Source organism: Entelurus aequoreus, linkage group LG03 (genome assembly GCF_033978785.1).
Source record: "Entelurus aequoreus isolate RoL-2023_Sb linkage group LG03, RoL_Eaeq_v1.1, whole genome shotgun sequence".
NCBI lineage: Eukaryota > Metazoa > Chordata > Actinopteri > Syngnathiformes > Syngnathidae > Entelurus > Entelurus aequoreus.
This window is the reverse complement of record NC_084733.1, coordinates 59,965,348-59,982,601: the sequence shown is the minus strand read 5'-3', so window position 1 is coordinate 59,982,601 and position 17,254 is coordinate 59,965,348. Positions and strand designations below refer to the sequence as shown.

At 40.9% G+C, this 17,254-nt stretch overlaps 1 protein-coding gene across 1 annotated transcript in view; it reads left to right on the top strand.

Annotated features, from left to right (window-relative positions):
* c9orf72 (C9orf72-SMCR8 complex subunit) overlaps positions 1 to 17,254 on the top strand; it is an 82,890-nt gene that overhangs the window by 18,909 nt on the left and 46,727 nt on the right. The window contains exon 4 of the mRNA XM_062042313.1: positions 7,098 to 7,162. Coding sequence (XP_061898297.1) covers positions 7,098 to 7,162 — 65 coding nt within the window. The remainder of the gene's footprint in view (positions 1 to 7,097; positions 7,163 to 17,254) is intronic.

The following is a 17,254-nucleotide window of genomic DNA, read 5'->3' as shown; positions in this document are numbered from 1 at the left end:
TAAATGAATGATGAATTAAACAATGTTTCAATGTCCCACAATCCGTATTTATTTATTGATATTTAAACGTGTAATTTTCCATATATCTATTATTTTACTGGACTTAGCAAGCACCTACTACTAGCACACTCTACAGACCGAGAATAACTGTTCAACCACACTTAGTAATGCCAAGCTAGATGATAACTTAGCCTTACTATGCCTCAATAAGCAAACTTTTGCTAACCTAGCCCAATGCTATGCTAACACAATGCTAACCTAGCTCAATGCTATGCTAACACAATGCTAACCTAGCTCAATGCTATGCTAACATTGTCACACCTCTTCAGCCCACGCCTCACGCAGCTGTCACTCACACAGCCTCGTCACACGCACACACTCTTATCTCAAAATGTCTCCCAGCTGAGACTCCCTTTTTTTCTTTTTCTTTTTTTCTTTATATGCGTCACACAGTCACTCACACACAGAGAATTTACCAGCGAGCAAGAGCCTTTTTTCCCGTACTCAAAATCTCAGTGTGTAAAACAACTGTAATATCGCACAGTCACAATCACCAGTACAGTTAAAAACAAATTCAAATGACTGGAATTCGCTCGCAGCGCCCAAGAGGGGGAGCCTCCCTGCTTAGGCTGCTGCCTCCGCGATCCAACCTCTTGATAAGCGGAAGAAAATAATTATATGGATGGATCATTCACTCATGTGTTTTTCCTGTACATAACTTTGTCTATTTTCTCACACGCACACACATTTTAGACAATTTCCAAACTTTTACAGATAGCGGGGCTGTGAGAAAAAGCGTGAAGGGGGGAGGTTGCGAGAGGGGGGGAGGAAAAGGAAGGGGAGAATTAAACCAGATAAGAAACCAGGTGCTACACAAATGTTATTACAATACGCAGATTTATATGTATATAAATTTTAAAAAACACACATTTTTATCCCTCAAACCACGCCCCCCTGGTCCGGACCAATATAAACAACTAATGCACGCATGCTTTTGTGGAATCGGCCGTCTCATTAACAAACACATGTCCCATCATTACTCATACAACGGCGATTAACCCATTCAGCGGAGCAAACCCTGCTTTTCCTTCCTGACCAACACGGATAACAGCCTAAGGCGCTGTAGAATCACCAGGAATCACCCCCCAATCCTACAGTACATCGTGTCTGGTCAGTCCATATAGTTTCACCAAGGCTCTACCATATGGAGCCCTTACTCTATCCATCTATACTGCAGCAAATTTCCAAATTCGTGACAACTTGGCTCAGTTGATCTCCTTTACCGGAGTCACTGAACGATCACCTTATATCAGGCTTTTTACCCGGCTGCAGCTTCCACATAGACAGATACGTAGGACCTTCATAGACGTCAATAGATTTGTGTGGGTCAAATGTCACACCAGTTTAGCCAACCTTGCCTTAAATTTCGCTGTGTCCAACTCCGGCTAACCTAATGCACTTGCAGAAAGAAGCATCCTCTGCCAACAACGACAGAGGATGAAGAGGTTAAAAGAAATTTTTCGTCTCACATCGTCTATGCTTCTACACTCCAAACCACCAAAATTCTATCAACAATCCCCTTATGTTAAAAACAAGAAATCACAAGTTTTCAACAAACACACAGAGAAATGATCACATATAAAACAACTCAATCCAACCATAATTTACCCCATTCCAGGTTGTTTTTGGAGAACCTGACTAAACCTATCTTTTATCAAAAATAGATTCAGCAATTAGTCTTATCGCAGAAAATGTTTACACTTTAAGCAAAACGCTTACCTTGTTATGCGCGCGTGCAGCACACTGTCTGCCTGACTGAGAGCGGGAGCGGCTGTCGACCTGTAGCTTCTAAACCATCCTGTTCGTGACGCCAATTTGTGTAGTGGATTGTCCGAAGCTTAAGCAGGCAACAAAAGTAGTTTAGTACAACAAATTTATTTACCCATTATCAGAAGTGCAGGTTGAATTGAGTTGGCCGTGCAGACAAACCACAAGTTACTCCGGAGCAAACAAGACACACACAAGCCAAAATCACTCTCGAGTTCCGGTCTTCTGCCATTTTTTATATGTCTTTTGTGCGTCATAGTTCCTTATCGAGTGCGTCAATGTCTTTTATCTTTTCCTATCTGTTCCATAACAACTCGAATCCTTTAGACAGTCAACACATTCTGTAGACAGGTTGGCACGACTTAACATTCACTTTTGTCCCACTGGCACAGAATAGGAAAGAAATCAAATGAGCGTACATTCCCATTAGACATGCAATATAGGTCAAAAGGTCAGAAATTCTACTACATCAGTAAGCCAGTCAATAGATTTGGTTGATTTGTGAATATCACAACCCTTCTAAGCCAGTCAATAGATTTATAATAAATGATAAATGGGTTATACTTGTATAGCGCTTTTCTACCTTCAAGGTACTCAAAGCGCTTTGACAGTATTTCCACATTTACCCATTCACACACACATTCACACACTGATGGCGGGAGCTGCCATGCAAGGCGCTAACCAGCAGCCATCAGAGGCAAAGGGTTAAGTGTCTTGCCCAAGGACACAACGGACGTGACTAGGAAGGTAGAAGGTGGGAATTGAACCCCAGTAACCAGCAACACTCCGATTGCTGGCACAGCCACCCTACCAACTTCGCCACGCCGTCCCTTTGGTTTGTGTATGAATATCACAGCGCTTCCGTCTTTTGAACAAAATTGATACTGTAACATTTACGACGTAGATTAAAGAAAAATACAACTAAACTAAGAATCAACACTTTATTTACAGTTCTAATTACAATTTGCATTTTTTAACTCACACATCTTCTTTTCTTTAAGTGTATGGGTTGCAATGCCTTGAAGTTGATAGTTCTATTTGATAATATTACAGGAACTGCCTGTTTTGTATGTGTCTATTTAAAAAGTAAACACATGACATTGTTCTGACATGATAAAGGATACGTTTAATTTTCTTTTCACCATGCAAAACTTCCATCTGCATTGAATCACAATGAATCGTATCGCATCAAATTCTAATCGCATCGAATCGTAATGTTTTAAAATGTATTGTTAGTGAATCGTACCGTTTTTATCGGATTGCCTTTGAAGGTAGAGATGCACACCCAGAGTACCACTAAATTTATATTTTGAGGTTGGAAACTATTTCACTCTTAAATGTACAGTTTTACCTCGCCTTTCACAGGGCCCCTAATTTGGGAAACAAGCTGTCTCTTGTTTAATTGTTATGCTTTAGGTTGCAAGAAAAAATGTAGGTTACACAAAAAAATCTACATAAAACAGGCTTGTGATTTTTCCGTCTATATTTTATCTCTGTAAAAATATTTTCAGTTTTTATTTGTTTTTTCCGACCTACATTGTGTGTTAAAATCTTGATCCGTCTCTTTGCCATACCTGCCAACAACTGCGGTTTTCCCGTAATGAGTACGGTTTTTGATAATCTATTCCGGTTTGCGGCTGCAGTGGTAAAAATGGTTTCCCATTAAAAATGATTAACTTAAGTATCGAAGCTATGTAGCTTAACTACATTTCCCAGTAGCTTAGCTACTTTTTAAACAAGTACCGATTTCTGTAGCTTAGCTATTTTCAGACCTATGTAGCGGTTAGCTAAGCTACATGCTACAAAAGAAAAGAGAGGGAGAAGAGAAAGAGAGAAATGGACTAGTGCAACTCCACGGGCAGGGGGACAAAATAAATGATGATTGGTTGGTTTACGTAAAAGAAAATCCATGACTGGATGGTTGGTTTACAATGATGAGTCACGATTGATTAAGATTAGGGCAAAACATTACGGGCAAGCCAATCAGAGGCATGATAGGACGGGCCATCGAACCTGCAAGGGAAATCACAACAGACACGCACATCCCAAATGACGACGATAGAGTCGGAGAAGAGAAGAGGGAATATTCAAGCGGGCGATTTACAATATATATTAAAAAAAACTAGTGCAAGATGGCAGAGAGATTTTCTTTCTAAGATTTTTATTTAGCGATGTAGACAACATCCAGGAAACCCACAATGCGTCTACCTGGCCACATTTGAACAAATGTATGCGTCTGGATAAAACAATGGCCAACACATTCATTTTAGTTGGTTACCACGTAAGCCCAAATCAAAACTGCTCTTGACATGGAAGACATGGAATACACATTTATGAACACACGTGATTGTGGAAGACGTGTTGACTTTTGCTACAGTATAGCCTGTCTAAATGCTACATTTCATTTTCATTGGTGTTTCAGAACAAGACAGTAGCTGACTTTAGTTCATTATTTCTACTGTTTATATTTTGACATTGAACATTTTGAAACATAAACAACATTACTGCAAGGTATTTGTTATTTCATGCTATAAATCACAAATGGCTATTCAGATAAAGGAAGTTAGCTAATGGAATAAACACTGTTTGTACTCTTTATGATTGTTGCATGATTTTTGCATTTGGAGCAGTTAGAAGTGGAGAGGGAGTCGAAGAGACAGAAATTAACTATAAAATCCAAGGCAGAATCCACTAAAGCAGAAACAAAAAGGAAAATGCAAGCTGCTCAGAAATTTGCCAGGAAGGCTCATGTCAGAGCCATCAAAGCAAAAATGCCAAAGTAATGTGTGAATAAACCAAAGTAATGTGTAAATAATGTCAATAACTAGATTAACCATCTGTGGCGGTGAAGTGAACACTAGTAAGGTTGTAAATAATGTATAAAGTAGGCTAACCCATGTGGTTCCTGTGGATGTGAACACAAGTTGTAATTACTGTAGTGACTAAGGCCCCGTTTACACTAAGCTGGATAAGGTTATCCAGGGTAAATCCCACCTAACCTTATCCGTGTCCACACACAACAATGCCATCGTGTAAGACCCCCGCCCCCCTCCGTCCGCCGGCGCAACACGACCTAGTACGCAAGCGGGGAAAATGCGCACGTCATAGTCATCTCCAGTGTTGCTTTGTGTGCAAGTTCTTAAATGTAACTTATCTGAACAATATCTAGTGTTGTGGTATTTCAATTAACTGGAATCCAGAGTGCTGTGGGGCCCTATTGTAGTGAATCACACCTGAGCCCTCATAAATTAATCAAATCTTTATTAGACACGTAAACAATGTGATAAAGAACATTTTACATCAATCAAACTAGGGATCTAGATATGTGGTCAGGACACTCCTCACTCTTTTGCTTTCACCTTCATTGTCCATTCCTTTTTGGGGACTTTATATACTCTGGACCTAGACGTTGAGTCCGCGACATTCATGGCGGACAATAACTGGTACAGTCTGCTTTGCCAGTCCAAATGCATTCGCTGTTTTCCTCGACGACCAGGTAATACAAAGCACACGCCACCTTTTTTATCACATCCACGGGAGCTCACTTTCTCAATGACTCTCCTTCGACAAATGGACAAAGTTTTTCGCTAAGTAGCATCCCAGCTAACCCGGCTGGACATTGGAAAGTTCTCTTGCCGTCTGGGAAGTGTTGTATCCAAAATAGCTGCAATCGCTTTCTCTTAAGGCAGGGGTCACCAACGCGGTGCCCACGGGCACCAGGTAGCCCGTAAGGACCAGATGAGTAGCCCGCTGGCCTGTTCTAAAAATAGCTCAAATAGCAGCACTTACCAGTGAGCTGCCTCTATTTTTTAAATTTTATTTATTTACTAGCAAGCTAGTCTTTGCTTTGCTCGACATTTTTAATTCTAAGAGAGACAAAACTCAAATACAAATTGAAAATCCAAGAAAATATTTTAAAGACTTGGTCTTCACTAACTTACAAAGAAACAGATAACAGATTTGGTGTCCAGTTCAAAGTGTGACATGATTTATTTAAAAATTTGAGAGTTGACTTTTATATTTTACATGAGTTGTCTTAGAAGTGATCATTTGAAAATGTTCAATTTGAAAAATGTGCACTTAGAGAAAATATAAAAATAAAGTGTTGCATATTGATATTTATCTGTTTCTATATATATTTATTGTGAGAAATCATTAAGATGATCAGTGTTTCCACAATGATAAATATCATTAATTATTAATAATAACATAGAGTTAAAGGTAAATTGAGCAAATTGGCTATTTCTGGCAATTTATTTAAGTGTGTATCAAACTGGTAGCCCTTCGCATTAATCAGTACCCAAGAAGTAGCTCTTGGTTTCAAAAAGGTTGGTGACCCCTGTCTTAAGGTATTCATGTGTGATTTCCACAAGCGTCTGTACATGTAGAAGAATGACAAACGGGCATGTCTGGATGACTCGGCTTCATATTTCCGGTGGTTAGCTCCGAGTTACAAAACCGCTTTATTATGAAGCTGGCTGTGGCGCGTTCTTTCTGATGTCACTTCTTGTGCAGGCGTGTTCTTTCTGGCGTCACTTCCTCACGATCAATGAGTCCATACAAAGCTAAGTGCCGGAGATTCAAGAATTACACGGCTGACTTACCCGTGTAAAAATTTGTCCGAGGAGGGGAACCTTAAACGCTGGTTTAGTGTGGCTGAGATGGGGCTTAGGCCAAATAATTATTAGTTTAAGGTGTTAAACGATTTAGTGTAGATATGGCCTAAATAGCATAGTGACTGAAACAGACATAGTGATTCATTTGAATGAATGGGGTGTGTATTTATGTAAACTCTGTTGATAGTTTTTCAATTCTTTAAACACTAAAACCTCTTTAAATTGTGCTTTTTTTGTGTGCTAATTTTTGCATGTTCAATTGCTGAAAAAAACAGGAGCTTGTCCCCCCACAAGGACCTGTGGTCCCCAGACCCGTGGCTTATTTTCAGTCTTTTTCATTAAGTTCAAATCACATGCCTGATAAAAGGTTCCATCTCAAGTTATAAATGTGTTACTTCAAAGTAAAACAGAAGAACTTTTAAGTAAAAATCTTTATTTCCAGTTTGCAAGTAGTTACTTACATAGCTACTGTGGTCAATATACATCAGCACTAATCCTGCACATCAAAAGCATCAAAGCCAATTTGTAGAATCTCACTGGCTGTTTCTTACACTTTCTAAACAGCAAATAGTTTGCATCATAATTTCATAGCAAATTATGCAAAGTCCCAATCTACTATCCACTAAAACTATGTCATTTGTTTCCCCTGACTAGATAAAAGACACCGTGCTAAATGATGATGACATTGGGGACAGCTGCCATGAGGATTTCCTCCACAAGTAAGCGCTCCAGTCTTGGCAAATGGTGACAGATCATAACGCGTGCTATCTTAAAACCCACCATCCTTCCGACGAGTAAAAGCTCTGCATGCAGTTGAAGCTTCCCCCAGACAAAAGACAAAGGCTCAATTGCTGTTGCCCACTGTTTCAGTTTATTGCTGTATCCTGCAGATATGGCAAAAAGTATGTAAACATAAAGCACATTATCTGCAGAAAGTACGAAAATACTAACGGTTGAATTGATGTAATGCTTGGTAAAAGTAGATTTTCTTTTTTTTTTTACTAGTATAATTATGATTTGACTTATGTTAAAAGCCTATTAAAAGGGCTGTTTGCAATCTTTACACGGCCGCCTAGAGAGCGTTCATGTTCCAAAGTGTTTTAATGTTGCGTTCCATTTGTACTGGGAAGTAGTAATACCCATGTTGGTGAATGGGATTGTGAATGGTTGTCTGTCTTTGTTGGCCCTGCGATAAGGTGGCGACTTGTCCAGGGTGTACCCTGCCTTCTGCCCGAGTGCAGCTGGGATAGGCTCTTCGATGTGGTAGAAAATGGACAGATGTATGTATAGTTGTACTTAACTGGAATGACCCCCGAGGCCAGATTTCCTACTCAGAAAGTCACAGAATCCTCACCAATCCCAAGTTGACTTTCAAAGAAAGAATGCTCTTCAGTCTAAACAGTAATAGAAGCTCCTGTAATATCCGTGATTAGCACTTCTGACTAGTTTTTGTCCCTCGAAATCAGCATTATAAGTTGCATTGTTGGACATATACATTTGGAAATGGTACTGCAGAAAAGCAATCAGAGAGCTGACCTGTGCCAGGCCCTAACCTCCCTATAGTAAGAAAGTCCTGAATCAGAGCCAGATCACCCCCAAAATGTAATTACTTGTTCCTTATTTACCATAACTTTTTGAGCTTTCTGTAGCCCAATAAAAAAATGTAGTGAAGCCTTAGTCATCAAGTGTCTTTGTCTTGTTCCTTATCAACCATAACTTTTGAGCTTTCTATAGCGTAATGAACAAATTGTAGTCAAGCTTCAGTCAGGCATTCAGTGTCTTCGTCTGTGTCAGTGGAGGCAGTGCCGCAAATATACAAAAAGACAGAAGTTGAAGCTTGTAATGTAAACGTAAGGTAACTTAGTAGAAATTATTCGGTACAGCCTCAAAATGTGAATTACTTGTTCCCTATCCCATTTTAGATATTTCCTGGAAGTTCGCTAACAAGATTATGGCAGCTTTTCATCTATCCATAGCTGAATGAAAGAAACGGTGTGAACACTCTTGTCAATCATCCAATGTCTCTGCGGGCAACTGGCATTTACACAGAGAAAAAGAGGCTTATAATGTAAACGTAAGATAATTCAGTCGAAATGATCCAGATCAGGCACAAAATCGAATCACTCATTTAAGACATTTCCGAAAAGTTTAAACAAATCTGCCTATAACATTTTGAGTTTTTTAATTAAGTTAGTAAGTAACTGACAATTAAACCAACTGCAACAATTACATTACCACCTGGCAGAGGTAATTAACTTTTTTGCCTACTACATTGCTAACAATGGCGTCTTTATGTTTCATTTGTCAACCGCAGTGATTGAAGGTTGCAGAAGGACGGGCTATTTGTTTGAAACTTGTTTCTAAAGAATAGCTTTCGTGGATGAGTTTAGACTTGGGCATTCAGCATCAAGGGTTGGCAATGGGGGTTAAATCACCAAAAATGATTCCCGGGCGCGGCCACCGCTGCTGCCCACTGCTCCCCTCACCTCCCAGGGGGTGATCAAGGGTGATGGGTCAAATGCAGAGAATAATTTCGCCACACCTAGTGTGTGTGTGACAATCATTGGTACTTTAACTTGAACTTTAACTTAGACTTAGACAAACATTATTGATCCACAAGGGAAATTGTTCCACACAGTAGCTCAGTTTCAAAAAAAGAGTAAGGATGGAAAGGATAATGCAGGTATTAAGTAGACTAAAAATGTACCATAGTAGCAATATAAAATATAACATATATGTAATATTTACATATTGTATATACAGTATATAATATATACGTATATATTATATTATATTGTTATGTCATATATACAATATATAACAAATCCCAATTACCATGTACAATATTAGAGTATATGTAACAGCTGCAGCAAAAAAAAAATAAAAAAAATAAAAAAGGGTTTAAAGGGGAACTGCACTTCTTTTTGGAATTTTGCCTATCGTTCACAATTATTATGAGAGACAAAAAGACAAAAGTTTTTTTTTTTTTTGCATTTTAACATGTAAAAATTTGGCTTGTTCTAGGTAGCTAGCAATGCAGCTAATGGGACCAATGTATTCTATCTCTAAATCACTTTGAAAATGCATTCAAAAACCGCCACCAATACAATTACGTCCCGTAACCTGTATGATAACCAAGCTGTCGCGACATTGTTATTGTAAGAGCGAACACTGAGGAATTATTTTTCTAGAGTAGTAACACATTGGCATGCTTCGGTATTAACCGTAAAAGCTAACTACGGAAAGAGATAAGCTAGCTTCTACGTCAGCGCGAAATGCCTTTGAGTTTTTAATGCACAACACAAGGCAATAAAAAAAACAATCTGTACTGACTGAAAAACATGAACAACGAAATTACAATATCTGTAAAGTATTAGCCCGCATTTCATGTTTTGTTTGTACACAGCTAGCCAGACAGCGTATGTACTGTCGTTGTAATAACGCTGCGTGTATCATGATCAATATAAAATGTGACTCACTCGATGGACAGTTGACTCTCTGGTCCAGCTGGCCAGGGACGTTTTTTCTGGTTTATTTATGTTGAAATAGCTTGTCTCCAAATTCCACATTTGCAGCTTCGAGCGGCTTTCCCCTCACTCTATCGGCTTCCGTGTCTGCGCCACGTTTCACCGTCTTCTTTGTGCTCGCTTCTAGAAGCAGCAGTTCATCCTCCATTCATTCAGGTTTAAACAGATAAGGTTTTGAATCCTCGTTTGTCCAAAAAATAGTCCTCTTTGTTGTTTGTTGCCAAGTCTGCCATTATTAGAACACACACTCGTGTTTTGTATCCGGAAGTAGGAACACACATTGTTGCTGTAAGTCAGACGTGCGCTGTTATGGGAAGGGAAATCAATGCGCGAAAAAAGTCAGTCCCGGAATTGATTAGAATTATTAAAATACGGTAAATATTGTACAAATTACATATTGTTACAATCTTGTCTGTTACTACTAGGGGTGTGGGAAAAAATCGATTCGAATTTGAATCGCGATTCTCACGTTGTGCGATTCAGAATTGATTATCATTTTTAAAAAAACTATTTTTTTAAATTAATTTATTTTTATTTTTATTTTTTCAAATATTTTTATTGAATTTTGCAGAAAGTATAGTATGATGCATCATGGCAACAGCAAGTTGAGGTATCTGCACATTTTACAATATGTAACATAATAAACCCCATCCCTTACAATACCCACCCACTTAATTCCCAAGGTAATTGTCACCCAGTGCCCACAACAAATAGACACACATGAATATATGCAAACTTAGATTCAATCTAACAAAATATATTAAAGATAAATAAAAGAATAGATAAGGTAAAATAAATAAATGAATAAATAAATAATACATTAGATATATAATAAAATATAACATAAAAGTAAATAAACACAAGGAATGAGGGTCGGGGGCGGAGGGGTGGCCTTCAGCGGTCAGCTCTGTCTAAGTTGTGTTAATCGAATCGCTTGGGGTGATGTCAAGCTTGTTCCTAATAAGGTCTAGGAGGGGGCCCCAAGTTTTATGGAAAGATGACAGATCCTTTCTGCGAGAACCGAAGCTTCTCTAATTGCAGACACCGCAAGACATCCTGTATCCAACTGTTATGGCTCGGGGGAGACGCAAGCTTCCATTTATAAAGAATTGTACGCCTAGCCAGCAGAGTCGTTAACGCAATGACATGAAGAGCGGTTGCAGGTAAACCGTCCACCTGCGGAACGCCAAAAAGGGCAGTCAGCTGTCTGGGTGTTATTGTCCTATCGAGAGCGTGCCGACCAAAAACTTGAGAGTTTTGGGCACGTCCAGAACATATGCAAATGGTCAGCTGGGGATTGTCTACAGCGGTTACAAGCGTCGCTATGGTTGGGGTATATTTTAGCCAGTCTAGCATTGGTGAAATGTGCTTTATGTAGTACCTTACACTGTATTAGGCCATGCCTAGCGCATATAGACGATGAATGTACCAGCTTCAAAGCCTCTCTCCACCGCCCGTCAGGTATAGCTGCCCCAAGGTCATGCTCCCAGGATTCTCTGGCAGGTGAAGTGTTAAGTGGATTCAGAAGGCCGATTTCATTATATATGACAGATATCAAACGTCGTTGGTCAGAGTCAAAGGAGAGAAACCGATCAATTTCTGCTTCTGGGGGGCGGTTGGGAAAATGAGGAAATTGTTTTTTAATAAAATGCCTTGTTTGAAGGTATCGAAAGAAATTAGTATTAGGCAGATTGTATCTTGTTGACAGAGAAGCGAAGGAAGAGAACACTCCATCGTGGTACAGGTCATTGAGAATTTTAAGGCCGTTAGTCGACCAAGCGCGAAACGCGGAATCAGAGCAGGCGGGGAGAAAGGCGGGATTGTTCAAAATCGGAGCACCGCTGGAAGCCCTGTGCAAGCCGTGATGTTTCCTAAATTTAGTCCAAATTTTAATGGTATTTTTAACAACTGGGTTTAGGGAGGTCCCCAATGAACATAAGGGTAGCTGTGAGCAAATCACCGCGTGCAGGGAACCATTAGACGATGCCACCTCTATGTGAGCCCAAGGTGGACAGGCGGCTGGGGAGTCGCAGCGGACCCAGTACAGAAGTTTATTAATATTGCAGGCCCAAAAATAATTTCTAAAGTTTGGAAGTGCTAGACCACCCTGCGCCTTAGGGACCTGTAAAATGGCTTTCCCAAGGCGGGCTGGCCTGTTTTGCCAAATGAAAGCAAGAAGTTGTTGATCAAGGCCAACAAAAATGATTTGTTGAGAAATATAGGGATGTGCTGAAAGAGATATAAAAATTTCGGAAGTAAAATAATTTTTATGAGGTTGATGCGGCCAATCAGGGATAGGGGGAGGGCAGCCCACCTGGACAAGTCCGATTTACATTTGTCCAACAGTGCCTGAAAGTTTTTATGGAACAGCTCTGTGGGAAAATTCGAGACGAACACACCCAGATATTTAAATCCGTCCTCTGAGATCTTAAAGGGGAATTGTGAGCGCGGGAGTGACCTTGCCAAATTATTCACAAAAAATAGTTCGCTTTTCTGAATATTCAGTTTGTACCCTGACAAACGACCGAACTGATCCAGAATCGACAGTATATGGGGAAGCGAGGACGATGGGTCCGAAACGAACAACAGAAGATCATCGGCATATAGGGAGAGCTTATGAACCCGACCGAAACGAGTGATACCCTTAAATTCCTCCTAATTCTTAAGCCAAATAGCAAGCGGTTCAATGGCTAATTTAAACAGCAAGGGTGAAAGCGGACATCCCTGCCGGGTCCCACGCTGGAGAGGGAAGTAAGCTGAACGGATGCCGTTAGTATGTACGGAGGCAAGTGGAGTCTCGTACAGGACTCTAACCCAAGAAATAAATTTAGGATCAAAACCAAATTTCTCCATAATAAAAAATAAGTAGCCCCACTCCACCCTATCGAACGCCTTCTCCGCATCCAGCGCCACCACAACCTCCGGAGTATCAGATGGCGGAGAGAGAACTATATTCAACAATCTTCTGGTATTGAAGAATGGGTGCCTCCCCAGCGTGAAACCTGTCTGATCAGCCAAAATTATTGAGGGCATCACGGCTTGAAGACGTATAGAGAGAACTTTCGCCAGAATCTTGCAGTCCACGTTCAAAAGTGAGTTCGGTCTGTCGTTGCCACAAGAGGTAGCATCCCTGTCTTTCTTAAGAAGTAATGAAATGGAAGCTTCTGACAGAGTCCTTGGTAAGCGGCCGGCGTTGAAGGAATCATTGAACATTCTTGCTAAAATGGGGGATAACAGTAATGAGTAAGCCTTGTAAAATTCAACCGTGAAGCCATCAGGGCCGGGCGACTTTCCATTTTGCATAGATCAAATTGCCTCCTGTATCTGATGAGGAGATGGGTCTACCCAGCTCCCTGGCAATGTTTACATCAATGCAAGGATATGTTAAAAGCCTACTGAAACCCACTACTACCGACCACGCAGTCTGATAGTTTATATATCAATGATGAAATCTTAACATTGCAACACATGCCAATACGCCCGGGTTAACTTATAAAGTGCAATTTTAAATTTCCCGCTAAACTTCCGGTTGAAAATGTCTATGTATGATGACGTATGCGCGTGACGTCAATCGTTGAAACGGGAAGTATGTGGTCACATTGAATCCTATACAAAAAAGCTCTGTTTTCATCTGAAAATTCCACAGTATTCTGAACATCTGTGTTGGTGAATCTTTTGCAATTTGTTTAATGAACAATGGAGACTGAAAAGAAGAAAGTTGTAAGTGGGATCGGTGTATTAGCGGCTGGCTGTAGCAACACAACCAGGAGGACTTACTTGGATAGCAGACGCGCTAGCCGACGCTAGCCGACGCTGGCCGACGCTAGCCGACGCTAGCCGCCAACCGCACGGATGATCAGGTGACGTCCTTCGTCCTTCCGTCGATCGCTGGAACGCAGGTGAGCACGGGTGTTGATGAGCAGATGAGGGCTGGCGTAGGTGGAGCGCTAATGTTTTTATCATAGCTCTGTGAGGTCCCGTTGCTAAGTTAGCTTCAATGGCGTCGTTAGCAACAGCATTGTTAAGCTTTGCCAGGCTGGGAATTATTAACCGTGTAGTTACATGTACATGGTTTAATAGTATTGTTGATCTTCTGTCTATCCTTCCAGTCAGGGATTTATTTAGTTTGTTTCTATCTGCATTTGGGCCCGATGCTATCACGTTAGCTCAGTAGCTAAAGAGCTTCGCCGATGTATTGTCGTGGAGATAAAAGTCACTGTGAATGTCCATTTCGCGTTCTCGACTCTCATTTTCAAGAGGATATAGTATCCGAGGTGGTTTAAAATACAAATCCGTGATCCACAATAGAAAAAGGAGAAAGTGTGGAATCCAATGAACCCTTGTACCTAAGTTACGGTCAGAGCGAAAAAAGATACGTCCTGCACTGCCTCTCTAGTCCTTCACTCTCACTTTCCTCATCCACAAATCTTTCATCCTCGCTCAAATTAATGGGGTAATCGTCGCTTTCTCGGTCCGAATCTCTCTCGCTCCATTGTAAACAATGGTAGAATGTGAGGAGTCCTTCCTCTGGTGACGTCACGCTACTTCCGGTATAGGCAAGGCTTTTTTTATCAGTGACCAAAAGTTGCGACCTTTATCGTCGTTGTTCTCTACTAAGTCCTTTCATCAAAAATATGGCAATATCGCGAAATGATCAAGTATGACACATAGAATGGATCTGCTATCCCCGTTTAAATAAAAAAAATTCATTTCAGTAGGCCTTTAATGAATCGAGGGGGTTGGGGCAAATCGCGGAGACAGGAGAGCATTCAGAAGTGTATAATTTAGTGTAAAATTCAGAAAAACACTTGTTAATATCCACTGGATCGGAAGTATAACTACCATCGGGTAGTCTAATTTTGGGAATCGACCGCGATGCGCTAGCAGCCCTGGCCCGTTGAGCTAAAAGTCGGCCAGCCTTGTCTCCATGTTCATAGAAGCATTGTTTGGATTGTCGCAGTTGTCTCTCTACTATGTGCGTCATAAGCAGGTCATGTTCCGAATGTAGCAAAATACGTTTCTTATACAGGGTTGGAGATGGACAAACAGCATATACATTGTCGAGGTCGAGGAGTTCTTTAGCAATTTCCGTCAACTTAGCCCTCTCAGTCCTCCTCATCCTGGGAATATAGGATATCACCTGTCCTCGGATAGTAGCCTTAAGTGCTTCCCACAAAGTGCTATTTCCAATGTCAGGGGTGTCATTAAACTCAATATAGGTACGAATTTCTGTTTCAACAAAATCTTTGAACATAATGTCTTGAGAGCAAGTGAGAGCTGAACCTCCACATTGTGCGGCCGGTTACACCTTGCGGAAATTTAATGTCGACTGAGATTGGCGCGTGGTCAGAGACGGCTATCGGGTGGTAGTCGCATGCATTAATACAATGTAAGAGATTATCTATTAAAAAGAAATCAATACGGGAAAACTAATTGATTTCCCGTATTGTGAGAAGAATGAAAATGCCTTCCCCTGCGGGTTCCTGAATCTCCAGGGATCCGAAAGTCCTACTTGGTTTGCATAAGTTGACACAGCCTCTGCTGCTTTGGATAGTGTATTTCGGGTATGGGAGGATCGATCAAGAATCGCATCCTGGACTAAGTTAAAATCCCCGCCTACGATTATGCGGTGGCTATCAACGTTGGGGATCCTAGCAAAACGTCTTGTGAAAAAAGTGTCATCATCCCAGTTAGGTGCATACACAGAGACTAAAATCACCGGTGTGTTCTGTAACGTGCCCGAAACCACAACATAGCAACCCTCATTATCTTCTATAACGTCTGCTGGCTCAAACATAACACGCTTATGGATAATTATGGCCGAACCCCTAGCCCTAGCAGAAAATTTGGAATGGAATAAATGGCTCATCCAAGACCTCTTAATACAGAGAATTTCTGACGTCTTCAGGTGTGTTTCTTGCAGAAACATAATGTCCCCTTTAAGATGCTGCAGCCGAGTTAAGACCTTACCAATTTTGACAGCGTTGTTCATGCCTTTGGTGTTCCAAGAGATGATACGCATTCCGCCACTCGTCATCCTACCAGCATCCGCCATCTATTAGACCCCAAGAGTAAATCTGTATGACACGCCTTAGACCCCACGGGGAGGGACGGGAGGGAGAGAGGGAAGGTATAGCAGCAAAAAAGAAAAATAACAAAGTGGTACAAAACACCAAGGTAAGAAACATAAAAGAATAATAAAAGAAAAAAAAAGGAAACTAAATAAAAACTAGTAATGACAGAAAGACACATTTGAACAAACCCCAACAAATTAGAATGCAAATACCCTTACTACCCACCCTAAATAAGAACCTTATCTGAGCTCTCTCGCTCTTACTTAGCCTAACTTGACTAATACTAACTTCCGGAGTCTCCTCCCTTACAGTAACAGTAATGAACTCCATAAAGCGAAATACGAATTTAAAGTGAGCCTACGCTCGCGAGACGCAACCTGAGTGTATAGTAATATAGGAAATATTAAACCGAAATAAACAAACAAGGCACATAAGCAGCGTTGGCTCAACACCAAAATGTACAGTGCACCAATAGCTTTAGTGATGTATTTTGGACCAAGGAGTGCCTCATAACGTACATACGAATGACTAGATCAAATTAAAACAAATTAGGATGCATAATCAAAATGTGTTACAAATAGCTTGGCCCCTCTGACAAAAAAAAAGAAGAAAGAACGCCCGGTACAGAACGAAACAAACATACCAAACAAAAATAGTCACGACCGTCCATGTTGGAAATTATGTGACCACCGTTAGCCAGTGTGTAAATTGCAACACTCAAACATTGCTTCCTATTATGAGCACACATCTAAAGTGGTGGTCAGGGCTTAGAGCAGCAAAACAAACGAAGGCCCACAGTGTCCACAGTGAATGCAAAGTTGTCATAAGTAAGGCCTCTAAAAAAGTTGAACTTACAGTTTTTATTACAGGAGCTGCACAGTCACGGTGCAAATTGTTGTCATGTCCAGCCGTTTTGTAGGGGTAAATAGCCGTCCAAGCCCATCAGGTATCTTGCGTGCGGATTGATGTCAAGAAGTCCTTGGCCTCTGTAACCGATCCGAATCTCTTCTTACCACCATCCTTTGTTACTATGACAAGCCTGGCCGGGAACAATAGTGCTGGTCGTAGGCCCATTTGGTAGAGCTCCGACATCACATCGCGGTATTTTTGGCGTTGTTCCACCACTTAAGGTGCGTAGTCCTCGTAGATGGCGACGGGGTACCCTCGGTATTGTAGCTTGCCTCTCCTGGCCCTGGCCTCACGGATAATT